The 14575-nt window shown below is 37.1% G+C and overlaps 1 protein-coding gene across 3 annotated transcripts in view; it reads right to left on the reverse strand.

Moving 5' to 3' along the window:
* The window catches only part of DIAPH3 (diaphanous related formin 3), a 484080-nt gene that overhangs the window by 113989 nt on the left and 355516 nt on the right, over positions 1-14575 (reverse strand). For all 3 annotated transcript variants that reach the window (XM_070240326.1, XM_070240325.1, XM_070240327.1), the window contains 2 exons: positions 1915-2010; positions 1374-1433 (listed from right to left, as the gene is read on the reverse strand). In XM_070240326.1, the coding sequence (XP_070096427.1) occupies positions 1374-1433; positions 1915-2010 (156 nt within the window). The remainder of the gene's footprint in view (positions 1-1373; positions 1434-1914; positions 2011-14575) is intronic.

A 14575-nucleotide genomic window follows, 5' to 3' on the forward strand; every position in this document is an offset into this window, starting at 1 on the left:
ACTCAAACAAGAAACATGATAAAAATCAAACCTTATTATGGTTATTTCTGTGTCACTAACTAGCTCTGTCCTCTTGGGAAGTTTTTAGCCTCTCCGAGTTTCCATTTATTCATCTATAGCAAAATCATCTCTAAGTTCCAGGAGAGCACTATCCTCTACACTTCTTGCCATTATTTAGTATGTCACAATGACTCTCAATCATAACCCAAAGTTAGGGATTAATTATCCATGATGAATTTCTCTGACTTATTACAATTCTTTTTTCCTATTATTAGAGTAGGAAAAGGCAACACAGTAACAAAAACATACTTTGAAAAAGAGGTAAAAGATCTATTTAAAATTTTGCCACAGACTTTTACCTTTCCTTTCATTTATTAAGCTTCTACTATACATACTTTACCTTGAGCAGTAAGGATCTACAGCTATTAAGAATTCATAACATCCATGTCTTTTTCTTATTTACCTCATAATTGTTTTAGGCTATGGTAGAAATTTGACACAAGTTTCTCCACTCAGTCACACATGAATACTTCTAGAACTCAATTCACTTGCACCCAAAACAACCCTTGAATGAAATCTGTCAAGTATTTTTCCATTTATAAATCTGGCAAACTTTGGTGACAATCTCACTCCGAATAAATGGCAACCACAATGGATGAATCTGTTTTCCACTATGGAAGGTTAAACAGATCTCCATAATACGTAACAGTGAAGGAAAGGGAACCAAAGCAAATAAAACCCAATCAACATGAACTGGCACCTTGAAGAGAGGAAGAGGGCTCCATGAAGTTGGGTGTGCAGGAGTTGGTTAGAGATTTTTGAAAGGCGTCAATCTCAGATAAATATCAGAGACTAAGTTAACTCCCCTGTTTTAGTCATTCTAGCACATCCTTCCACAACATTACCATAAGAAGCTCTTCTGTATTAACGATTTTGCCAAAATATTGGTCACAGTATTTCAAACTGTACTGGCAAATACAGCAGAGTAAACAAGGTAAGAGATTCAATATTTCAAATTGTATCCTGATGTAAAGTAAATCCACTACTTAAAATAGTATTACAAAAGCACACTGCTTTTGAAAGGATGCACTGGACAACACTGCTCAGAAATGTGTGAGGTTAACTTCAAACAATAATAGTAAAAATAATTCAACTCGAGATCTGAAAGAAGAACGCTCGACACTACTTCAAGGCAATAACGTAGGAACGGGAAATATGAGTACACAAGCTCATAGCAAATATGTACATCCACACATTTTTACTATTTTAGTTATATTGAAACTTGAGAACTTCACAGCAACCTACTAAAATCACAGAGCAACAGGATAAAAGTAGATAAGAAGAATGTGCAATTTATGAATATGATTTATTACCATGGTTACAAACTTTCAGAATAGGCCTCTGAGACATTGGACTGAGACTTTGCCGAATATCTGTTAAGAAAAAAAAAATTAAAAGAAACTTAATATAGAGGTCTGTTCATCTCAAGAAGTATAACAGGACTTTTTCCAAGGTTAAGTATTTCTGGAAGCAAAGCAATGCTTCAAAACCCTGAAATACTTGAAGCAATAATGTTATGACTTTTACTTCCCATTTAATTATGCTACTGTAAACTCCACCGGGATAAGGTGCATATGGTTCTTTAGATGAGACTTGTCACACTAATCAGGATTTTCTAGGTTCAGTGCATTGATTTGTTAATGTGCTACTGACATTGGCCAACTGGAATGCTTTTCTCTCTGATATCCGTCATTACAAGGGAAGAATTATGCAAACCTATGAAACTTCTGAAGAATTGTTGCCCACAGCACTACATTCTTGACACATGACTTTAAAAGAATGGGAAAAAAAAAAAAAGGGTTGTTCTTTGTGATAATTCCCTAGAAAGTAACATGAAACAAGTATAAAGTTCACCTTTCGGCTTCGGTGTCCTTTTTCTTCGGTCGCGGAAGGCAGCCCCCGACTGCAAGGCCTCCAGCAGACTATCCATCACTCCTGTCTCATCACCCTCTGTGAAGAGAGATGCAGGGAATTCCATCAGCTCTCAGGGTTACCATAGCAATGTCAAAGCATACACAGAAACTGGTGATGGTGATGGTAGGGGGAGAAAAGATCAGATGCCAGGACTAAGCCAGCAATTTCAAAATAAGATAGGACTTTAATTCTCTTATAAATCAAATATTTTTTAATGAAATCTGTCTCATTAGTGCCTGTGTTACTGTCCACTACAGAGAATCGAGTCCCACGGATTCACTTCAGAGCACTGCTTTTATAGTCTGATGGCACAATAACTTTAAATGGAATGTGGTTCTAGTCATATCTGTGTCTCAGGTTATCATAAATCACATTTCCCTGGTCGAAATGGGTTATTTTCAAAGCATTAGCTTCTATTCTAAAATCGACCAGGTGTGGGAGAGGGTTTTTGTTGTTGTTACTGAGATTCTGCCATCTAAACTTATTGTACAAAATTATATTTCCAGGCCAACTTTTGCAAACATGTTCCCAACAACTGATTCTTCACATCAGAGGATAACTGTCCCCTGACTTCAGGTGATGCAGAACAATCACTACAAACTCTTACAGGATGTATGAAAAGTTTGTCTTCTATAATAAAAAATAAACCAAAAGAAGCTCTCAAAAGTCTAAAGGACTGCATCTCATTATGATCAGTTTAAATCGACATCCTGTATATAATTAAGAAAGAGGTGGTAATAGAGCCAATTCTCGCTACAAATATCACATCAGCTTGTAATAATCACATTTATAGTTGTCAATGCTATATTATTTAAAGAAAGCAGGAAAAAAGGCTTCAAAGAAACTACTGGCCCATTCTAAATTCAAGGAAACACCAAAGACTTCTTTGTCCCTTAGAGAGGGGTTATCTGCAGGAATTCTCTATGAAATTGTATGGCTGGTACACAGTATGTCTGAAGTAACAAAACTATTTTCCTCTGGATTTTTTATTTCTTTGTTTTTGAGACACAGTCCCTTTATAGGGAACAGATGACAAATGAATGCAGTAAAATACAAATAACACACTCATTTACAGCTTATAAACAGATATATAAATATAAATGTGTGTCGGCCCTTTTCCATCTGGTTCTATTTCATATTTTTAGAAAAGTATTAAACCTTGTTGGTGTTATCAAAAAAAGGTGGGTGAGAAATAGAGCATTTGGAGGTTGTTAATTCACATGTAAATTTAATTCTAAAGTGGCTTGATGGCTATTTTAATTAAAATACATTAAATATTTCAGACACTTTAATTAGTAAATACCTAGCTATCTTTAAAAATTTACACTCAAACAAAACTACAGTTTTCCTAAAAAGAACTGCAGGTAATGCCAAATAGTTAAGGTTGTGTATATACTTCATTAGTAAAAGGAAACATTTTAAAAATCTAAAACTATAAGGAAGCAAGCATAAGATTAATGGAATACACTTTAAAGTAAAAAAAATTATAAAGACAATTTGAACTTTCCTTAGTAAGTTTGCTGTTGGTGGTGGTATAGACATAGTGATTCTCAAACTACTATGTGTGTATGATAAGACTGAGCAGGTGGGTAAATAAGTTGATGTTGTTGGCAGCAAGGATGCTCCTTGTGGGAAAGGAAATGCAAATATGGAATGGGAGAAGGAAAGGAAGAACCATGAAGTGTTGGGTTAAATTTCTAGGTATCAATACAAACTCAAGGTTAAAAACAACAACAACAACAAAACAACTTTTCCTAGCTTGATGCCCCAAAAGAGCCCAGAAGTTAATGACACTGCTGTAGCAATGAGCACACCTGGCCCTCAGATCTTGGTTTCTAAATATCATTACTCACTGACAGGAACCAGAGCACTTAGAGAAATGGCTGATTCTAGGGCTGAGACCAAGAAAGTGTGAAATGAGGCAGGCACATATTGTTGTGCCAGAAAATAAGACTGTGCTCAAAGACAGAGATGTGTCACAAGGGCAGAGAAGCCAGACTGGAGGGCAGCCTTGACCAAATTTAGGACAATTTGAGCACTGGATAAGTAATGATGGGAATGGACTATTATACAATGGAAAAAAGAAAAGAATAGTGCATCCATACTGACACTAAAAAATTAAAAATAAATATGGGGTAAAAGAAAGCTCTTATTTACAGAAGAATGTCAACCAAGGATGCCAAAGACATAAAGGAAATAGACAATTCACCACATTACAACTCACATAGTAAGAATGAATCAGGCAGAAATCACCAATGGTTACAAAAACCATTGTATATAAGGATGTGGGGGAATAGGATATGGAGAAATCTGGCAAATATCACCCTACCTAAATAATCAAATTTGCTGTCACCAACGATGGGATAACTGACATCAATCCTCTCTCGAAGTGATGCACCGAGATGGACACAACATAACCTGTGTAGTACTTGGCACCAAAATATTTAACCTGAATCTAAGTGTGAGGAAACAATCATAGAAATCCGCACTGAGGGGCTTTCTGTGAAATAACTGGCCATGGTTCTTAGAAACCATCATCAAGAGAAAGAGAAAAGAAAAGGTTAGGGAACTGTTTAGATTAAAGGACATTAAAGGAGATTAAAAAGACATAACAACTAAATGCAACACCCAATCGTTGATTAGCTCTTGGATTGTAAAACAGTTATAAATGGCATTATTGGGATAATTAGGGAAATTTTTAAAGGAGCTGGATATTAAATGATTATATTGTACCAATGTTAAGTTACCTGAGTGTGATAATTATGTTACGGTTAGGTAGGATAATCCCACTGTTCTTAGGAGATAGAGGCTGACACGTTTGGCTTACTAAACAACTTACACCACAGCTCCATGTTCTCCACTTAATGCCTTTGAACATCCTGTTCTCTCTATATACAGCATCCTTCCCACTTTCTTCACCAAGCTAACTCCTTCCCCCTCAAGACAGAGAATTCTTCCCTGACCCGCGTGGGCTGAACTGAGTTCCCTTCCGTGTCCTACAGGCATGTGGTACCTCTAGCAACAAATCCTTTACAAATTGTTTACTTGATGGTTTCTACCACGAGACTGTGAGCTCATCAAAGGCAGTGGCTTTCATTTACTTTTAATACCTATAGATAGTATTACGCAGAAAGTGTCTTAACAAATGGGGCACTAATATGGTCAGTAGGAAGAACGAATCATGCAGGAGAATAAAGGTCATAGACGGAGAGGGAGGACCTGGCACGTGGTGGGAGTGCATTCCCACCACCATTGTAAACAACACAGCTTTGTTCTTTTCTTTCTCTTTGTCTTATATGTCCATTCAGTCGCCAAACTTTGTTCACGCACACTCTCCAATATCTCAAGAACTGATCCATTGTTTCCTCTCCTGACTAAACTTTATGCTAGAAGCCCAGAACTGAATTATTTTTCACCTGAAATATCACGAGTTGCCTGGAGTCATGTTGCTTCTAGTTTCTCTCTCTTATTCATACCATACAGCACTGATAAGTCCTAAAGCAGAATTATGATCTTCAATCCTCCAGTCACAAATTCTCAATATCTCTCATTTCCTACACTATAAAGTCCTAATTTATCCACTTGACCCCCGACACAGATTCTAATCGCTTTTCCAATCTTATCTGTTACTTCCCAAATCACAACCTATTCTTCAGCTAAAGGCAACTGCCTGTGATTCTCCACAAACATTCTCTCTCTCCTGCCTATCGCTCTCCACCTGGAATCTCTATCCCCGCTCTTGTTTCCCAGAGCTGATGGCTTTTCTTGGCCTTCACCCCCACATGCATAATGGAAAAAACACAATACCAAAGTAAGAAGAACTGCATTCTAGTCTGAGCTCTTAACTAACGATCCGTGAGACATGGACCAGTTATATAATCATTTGTGACATGTGCAATAGAGATAATACCTGTCTAGGGTTAATGAGAGGATCAAGTGAGATAACACAAATGAAAGCACTTGATAAATTGCTAAGTGAAATAAAAATGTAGGGAAATAAATTCATAAATGAACTCTATAGTGCACTATGGTAAGTTCATGAAATATCTGCTTTTTATTCTGTTTCAAGCATTGTTTTAGACACAGAAATTAAATAACTTTTTTTATATTGTATTTTACTATGGCTTTGAATAACATCATTTTTAAGGGAAATTCTGGTCAGAAATACAAGTAGATTATTAATAGAATCCAATGAGCAAGATGCGGACATATAGTGAAGATGTTATTTCAAATGTTAAAAATGCATTTAGAGGGTTGGCCCGGTGGCGTAGGGGTTAAGTTCATGCACTCTGTTTCGGTGGCACAGGGTTTGCCAGTTTGGATCCTGGGTGAAGCGCTGCACACTCCTCATGAAGCCGTGCTGAGGCAGTGTCCCACATTGAAGAGCCAGAAGGACCTACAACTAGGACATACAACTATGCACTGGGGCTTTGGGGAGGAAAAGGAAAACAGGAAGATTGGCAACAGATGTTAGCTCGGGGCCAATCTTCCTCACCAAAAGAGGCATTTAGAATATTCACTCAACACATGGTTACTGAGGCCTACTACGTACCAGGACATTACTAGGCACTAAGGATACCTAGGCCCTAAGAGTTAACAAGAAACATTTTCTGCTCTCAAGAGGCGGAAAAGTGTGATGGTTACAGGAGTCTGATAGATATCCTGGAGATGTAAGGCCTCCTAGTGAATTAGGACCCCACAAATAAGCAGCAGTTGGCCACAGCAGAGACTAGGGAGGGAAAAGCATACCTGGCCGAAGGAATAACAGGTACAAAGGCAAAAGATATGAATAAAACCAAAAGTGAGGTATAATATAGTATTTAAATGATTCACATTTACCTTATTCTAATACAAACCAGAGAAAGAAAAACTAGCTGGTTTTTATTGTAGATTAGAATTCAATTTCTCTAACTACAAGACGATTTATACTCAAAATATCTATAGCCTCTCTCCTGCTGTGAAAACTCTTCTAAATAAATAGACTAACTGAAATAGTCAAAGCTTTGGTCTGTCTGAATAACCTTTCACTTTGCTCAATTTGTAAATGGTATTTTTAAAAATTGCAAAGTGTAAAGGGAATGGAGAAAGAAGAGGTAAGGGTATTTCTAAAGAAGAATCATGAGAACATGAGGATACGCAGAGGGTGGAGCTGCTATGGAGTGACTCAGACATGTCTGAGGTCTCTAGGGCCTATGACTGGAAGAACAGAAAATATGGAAAAATGTTTCATAATATTGAGTTCAGTGGGGAACAAATATTGAAGAGACTAATGAGCTTCCTTTTGGACATCTGAGTGCAAGGTGCTAGCAAGGACTTTCAGATAACTTCTGGAAGTAAGCTGGACATTCTGGCCTCAAATGCTGACAAAAATTTGGGTGATATTTTCAGAACTCATTTGCATATTACAAAAAATACTCATTCAGAACTATGGGCCAGACCCTGAGAAAGGCCTTGGAAATATGAGAGTAAGACTTTAATTTTTCCTCATAGATGCTAGTGGCACTCTGCGAGTACAGATGACTCCATCAGGGGATGCAGGATCTTGGGAACCAGCTAAATATAAAGAGCAAGAGAAAAAAGACAAGGCAGTGATACAGTAGGAACATTCTTTCCTTTATTCCATTTTCCTCAAGTCAAAGTACAAGACTGAAATTACATATAACTAAGGATACAGGGAAAATCCTAAAAGCTTCCAGAACATTAAAAACAAACCAAAATAGGTCACATAAAAAGGGAAGGAATCAGAATGCAACTAGGTTTCTCAATGGCAACACTGAATTTCAGAAGATGGGAAAGATGGATTTCAAATTCTGAAGAGAAATTATTTCCAATGAAGAGATGGTTATGTTGCCAATAAGATGAGTATTGAAGATGGACATTTTCAGACATGCAAAACCCCTATACAAACATTCTTAGAAAGCTACTGGAAGGTGTGCCTTTGCAAAACAAGGGAGAAATGTAAGAAAAAAGAAAAACATGAGATCCAGGGAAAGTGAGGGGACAAAACAGCAAAGTGGCAAAAAGAATTCCCAGGATGACACTTGTGTTCCAGGCCCAGAGCAGCCAGTTGAGATCATATGGGAGAAAACTGGGCCATAGGAGAGAAGAGCAGCCAGGGAACTGAAAGCAAGTCTGCTGTGTGGGAATGTTTGCAAAAATGACGGCTGCTTATTTCACAGAGCTGTCAGATTTTGGATAAAATAGTGACAGGTATGCATAAATACTGAGCAAATTTTAAAAAATATTGTTAGTATAAGCCTAGAAATAACATTGTTGTCCAACAGGAAACAATCATGGAATACTAACTGGAGGGGAGAAATATTTACATTCGTTTGACCATCAATTGTGATACAATTATGATGTGCAGACAGCAGGGGTAAAGGAGACGGGTACCCGAGGAGATTGTAAGTTGGGAGAGCGCATAAGGGAGCTAAATATTCAACCACTTACAGGAATTCAGTAATGTCGAAAATGAATAAATTGACAATAGTCTAGGCATATTATCTAGAAATAGGAAAGTGGTAAATACTAGGAAAAAACCCCTAAGAATTAAAAGTGATTGCCTCTGGGATGTGGGATGGAATCGAGAGGAGTGAGGGAGAAGATACTTTCTTATGCTATGAGCCTATTACATTTCATTTAATTTTGCAGACCTTATGTTGATAAATACAAAGTAGCTAAAAAAAGTTCCTGACAGGAAAAGATGACTGAGAAGGAGGAGGAGGAGGAGATGAAATAAGAGGTTGATTCATTTTAAATTTATTTAAATTTATTTTTATTTTTTGAGGAAGATTAGCCCTGAGCTAACATCTGCCACCAATCCTCCTCTTTTTGCTGAGGAAGACTGGCCCTGAGCTAACATCCGTGCCCATCTTCCTCTACTTTATATGTGCGACGCCTACCACAGCATGGCCGGACAAGTGGTGGGTAGGTCCACACCCAGGATCCGAACCAGCAAACCCCGGTCCACCAAAGTGGAACATGCGAACTTAACTGCTGCGCCACTGGGCTGGCCCCAAGAGGTTGATTCTTTACCTAAATGTGCTTTCCTCTGATAAGGAGAATAAGAGAGGTAACAAATGGTACAACACAACACGAGGAGTATGATGTGGAGTTCTCCAGCCTAGGAAGGACACTTGGCAGGGGGCAGAGGGAGAAGGGACAGCAGACACAGAAGCCCTCCTGGATACCTAAGACTTAAAGAATAGCTTTACATTTGCTAGAGCTTCCTGAAGAGGGAAGGCCGTGTTAGAGCTCACAGAACAGCTGTACAAGGCAAGGGTCTGCAGGGATGTGAAACACTTGGGAGAACTCAGATATTGTAGGAATGGAGAGCAGGGTACCAGTGCGGGAGGGATGAGAAGTGATGCTGAGGAGGGAGGTATCAGCACTGACTATGCCAGGCTATGCAGTTTGGGTTTTATCTTTAAGGGAGCCATTAACTCATTTTAAGCTAGGAAATAACACAGTCAAATTTTCACTTTGGAAAGATCACTCTAAGAAGGGACGGGTTTAGTGATTTAAATCTAGGCAAAATGTGATTGCAAAGCCCAGGTGAGGAACAGAAGTGATGAAAATGGAAAAGAGAAAGGACAAAGAACAGAAAAATCTTGGTCTGCATGGAGGTGAGTATTAAAATATAAAGTTGAGGCTAATTTCCGGGTATCCATCTTGGCCAACTGGATACTTGTAGATATTATTCACCAAGAACTGAATTATTTTGTTTGGTGGTAGAATGCGGCTGAGCCTAGAGAGGAGCTCAGTTTTGGATAATGTTGAGGTGATTAAGGGTATACAGAAGGCTCATGGTTTCACAGGTTTAAAACTTGGGGAGGAAGAATTGGTTATACTAATAGGTTTAACTTAGAAGCAAACTGGTCGTACTTGAAGCTATGGAAAAGAGTGTAAGCAGAGTGAAATGGTAGAGAACACAAGTTTTGAATTCAAATAACTTGGATTTTTTCCAATTAGCAATCAGTGTGACCTTGGACAAATTGCTTAACCTTACTAACCCCCATTTTTTCCCTCAACTTTAATGTGGGAATAAGAATAGCACCTACTTCACAAGGTTATTGGGAGGGTTGGAGGAGATAAATTATGTGCAACGCTCAGCAGAGTGCCTGGCACATGGTAAGCACTTGATAACAGGTCATCTTTGTTGCGGTAGTTATTGATATTATGGTAGGGCATGAGCTTTCTTAAGAAGAGTGTGTGTAGTGATAAAAAAAAAAAAGAGAGCTGAGGAAAAGCCACAGGCAAACTAACATGTAAAGGGGATTTTAGGAAGAAAGGACTCTTCTCAACCTGTGATCACTTTCCATTGTGTTTACTTTGCATGTGCTTTTAAAGTTCTCTTTTTACTCCCATCGTCTACTGACATACATTTTATATGATTTCAGTAGCAGTTAGAGATCTACGGAAACCACCATTTAGAATTTGAGTGGGAATAGGAGAAGCAAAGCTCAATTCCTTGAAAGAATTGTTGAAAGTGTGTAGCTGATGCACAAAATTCATGGATTCATAGTTTAACCCAACTCTTTCTAAAAGAAACATGAGAGAGCTGCCCTAACCAAATTTCATCAATTATTGTTCTATGCTGCTGGTGACAGACCTTCTGGGAACCAGATTATATTTGCTTTACTTGGTAAACTAGTTCAGTCTTTAACCTTCTAGAACAAAGCTCAAATACAACTTAAACTAGACAGCAAAATGACAGGAATAATTTAAAACAAAGTCTTTGAACTTGTCTTAATCTAGATATGAAACTGAAAATTCATTTGAGTTAAATGAGTTAGAAAGACAATTTTCATTGGGATTTAACTGATAAAATGATAATTGGAACAGTTCTCTTTCAACCATAAAAAATGGAATTTTATTTTTTAAAAAATCAATAGTTTAATATTTTTTTCTCTCCACTATTCTTCAGTATTTGTGCAACTTGAACTAAATATATTTCCTATTATAAATTATAAGGAAAAAAATAGAATCTTTTACAAAGAAGGAAATTTTTTTGTTGTCCTAAAAGAGAAAAACTAGGAGCAAAGTCAAGGAGTCAAAATGCTGGGCTTCAATCTTGGTTCCTACTTTTACCAGCTGTGAGCCTCTCAAAGACCATCTTGTGCCTCCCCATTTCCTCATCTATAAGATGGAGACAACAATAGTATATACCTCAAAAGGTTGTTGTGAGGACTAAGTGAGCTAATACATGTAAAGAGCTTAGAATAGTGCCTCACATATGGTAAGGCCTCAATAAACATTAGCTATTATTATTATTATTATTATTATTATTTTTTAAAGATTTTATTTTTCTCCTTTTTCTCCCCAAAGCCCCCCGGTACATAGTTGTATATTCTTCGTTGTGGGTCCTTCTAGTTGTGGCATGTGGGACGCTGCCCCAGCGTGGTCCGACGAGCAGTGCCATGTCCGCGCCCAGGACTCGAACCAACGAAACACTGGGCCGCCTGCAGCGGAGCGCGCCAACCCAACCACCGGGCCACGGGGCCAGCCCCGATTAGCTATTATTTTTAATATTATGATGATTATTCTTATTCACTAATATGGCACACATTGCTGACTGGCAATGCAACACATCCATTTCCTACCCTCTTCTTCCTTCTCTGCTTCTGCTACAGAGGCTGGAAAAGTTAAAAACCTCACTTTCTGGGGCTCCCTTGCAGTAAAACTAGAGGTGGCCACGTGATGCATTTCTGGTCAATAAAATATAAATGAACATCTATCTGCTATGAGGTTTCTAGGAATAGAAGAGGCACATGTCAGCAACTGTTCTCTCTCTTCTTCCTATCTTAAACATCTACTGGAGTTGGGACAGTGGGGGCTGCCATCACTGGTTGCTACCCGCTTCCTGCCATCTTGAAAATGCTTGGATCTGTGGCAGTCATCTCGCAACTGTGAGCACAGAGCATGGGGCCATTCTCTTAGTTGCTCTGGATAAAATATAAGGCTATATTTTCAAAGCTTGAGTGAAAAATACTTCACAGAAACATTTGAATGTATAAACTATAATTATTATATGATTTATTACATTGTATCCAAATTGTAGTCTAAATAATTTCATGTCTTATATTAAATAGAGTTCTAGAGATATTTGTAAAATAAAGGATTTTTCTTACAAGCACTCTCCAGTGTTAGGAAAAAAAATCCATTATTGGATGTCATGTACAAAAGCATGGTTTAATTATAAAACAACCAGAAAAAGTGGTAATATAAATATACTGTAACAAATCATATGGTATTGGTATTAATTTTTAATTTCCAAATTTCTCATGATTTAGGTTCTGTTGTAAGAAAATGATTTTGGCATCACAGTCATTTAGTTTAACTAATGAAGATATCTAATTTACCTTCTTCTGGAATCTTTTATCAAAGTTCTTTCATTTTTAAAACTAATGTAAACAATTGGCAGAATTCCAGAAAAATAAGCTACCTGTCTGCTCATTTAATTCTCCTTTCAAATAGAAAGGGCACAAGAATTTTTGGACGTGAGCATACCTAAGGCACAAGATTTACAAGGAACCATACAATCAATGAATGAGTCTCTCATTACAAAATATTATAGGAAAAACTTAGTTGGGTTGTATTAGACATCCCACGTTATAAAAAACAAAAACAAAACTTTAATAAGATAGAATTTCCCAAGGTGTGTACTACATAATGCTAGTCCCACAAGAAGCTGCGTGTGTGTTGTGGGAGTGGTTCTGTGACTAAATAACTTTGGAAAATAAAGCATAGTATATACTGCTCTTGGCAATTCATATCAACTACACATGAAAACTCAATTCATGATTCATGAAAAATGTGGCATTTCAAATCAGTAGAGGATAAGAAAATACTCAATAACTACCCTGGTGACGGCAGTTTATTTGGATCTCACTCTGCTGGTTACGCCAAAATAAATTCCAAGTGAATCAAACATTTCCACATAAAAAAGTTAAATTACAAAGTACAGCAGACAATATGAAAAAGTATATTTTTCATTAGTTCTGGAATGAAAAAATCTAATAAAAATCTAAACAGCCAAATGTCATACAGATTGTAATATACTAAATGTCTACAAATCAAAGAAATAGTAAGAACAAAGTCTACACATAAATAATGAAAGGAGAAACCAGAACAAAACTTTGAAACACAGGTATTCCCTAAGACTGATTTTCTCGAAATAAAAGAATATTATGACTTAGCAAAAATAAAAGACCAATAATTTAATAAACAACAAAAAAACAGGCAAATGATATTTCAAGAAACTCATCATAAAAATAAAGAAATGAGGCTTTTAAACAGAGGATGTAATCCTCAACCTCACTCATAATTAAGATATTCCAAATACATCACTGAGAGATCATTTTTCACCTATCAGCATGGCAATTCTAAATAAAGAAGATACTTGGTAAAGGTTGGAAATCAGCTCACACCACACATTGTTGATGAAAATATAAAACTAATGCACACTCTTCAGAGTGGAACTGAACAATCTCCATCAGAAATAAAATTTCACGTAACATTTGATGAGAATTCTTTCCTAAGAAAATTATCCTATTTTGTAACTCACATGTGTGCAAGGGTATAAGTACAAGGATGTTCATTACAATGTTCTCTATAAAAATAACACTCTGTATCAGAAATAAAACTGCATATACCATTTGATGAGATAATTCTTTTCTAAGAAAATTATCCTATTTGTAACTCACATGTGTGCAAGAGCATACATACAAGAATGTTCATTACAATGTTGTTTATAAAAATAGGAGATTGGAAACAACCTAAATGCCCATCTGCAAGAGACAGACTAAATAAACTATGACATTCATATACCGAAATATGTTCAGATATGAAAAAATAAGGAAGCATATTTAAATTGTTGATATGGATCACCTGCAAAACACAGGAAGTGAAAAAAGCCAATCACGTATTTTATCAATAAGGACACTGGATACAGACCCTTCTATGAGCACTCACAGGTATTAGCTACAACACAGAGGATGAGTTTTCTGACTTTTTGCTTAGCAATTACTTCACCATTCTTCCTGTGTTAAATGTTTGTTAACACGTCTCCCATGTAAGTATTCCAGTGCCCAATGCTGATTAACTTGCTCACAGTGACCTAGTCTAACAATTACTAATGAAAGGAAAATTTCAAAAGCAGTCTTGACTCCCTGGCGAAAAGAATGTTGCCAAAGTTGTCCTCGTGTGTTACATAAGGGTCTAGGGTGCTGAACAGATGCCTTCAGTTGCAAAAGCACAGAATGTCAGAGGGAAAATAACATATCTATTTCAATACATACGTGGATGTGAAATGATAATGACATTTAACAAGTTGTGACTCCACACACAGGGCACACCCATGACCCTTTAATCACACAGTAGCCCAGAGACGAAAAGGTTAATTACATGGCACAGCACCACCTCTGCGGAGTAGAAGCTTCACTTGTCACCCACAAGAGCTTCATTTTACTCTGAGAAACATGCCTGACAGTGCTTAAGCTTGGCAATTGCTTACTTCCTGCTGAAAATATATTAGGATATGTTTTAGACTTCTTTTAACATTTTCTTATATTAGGGAAGAATTTTGAAAAAGACTTTTCGA

Source organism: Equus caballus, chromosome 17 (assembly GCF_041296265.1).
Source record: "Equus caballus isolate H_3958 breed thoroughbred chromosome 17, TB-T2T, whole genome shotgun sequence".
In the NCBI taxonomy this organism is placed as follows: Eukaryota; Metazoa; Chordata; class Mammalia; order Perissodactyla; family Equidae; genus Equus; species Equus caballus.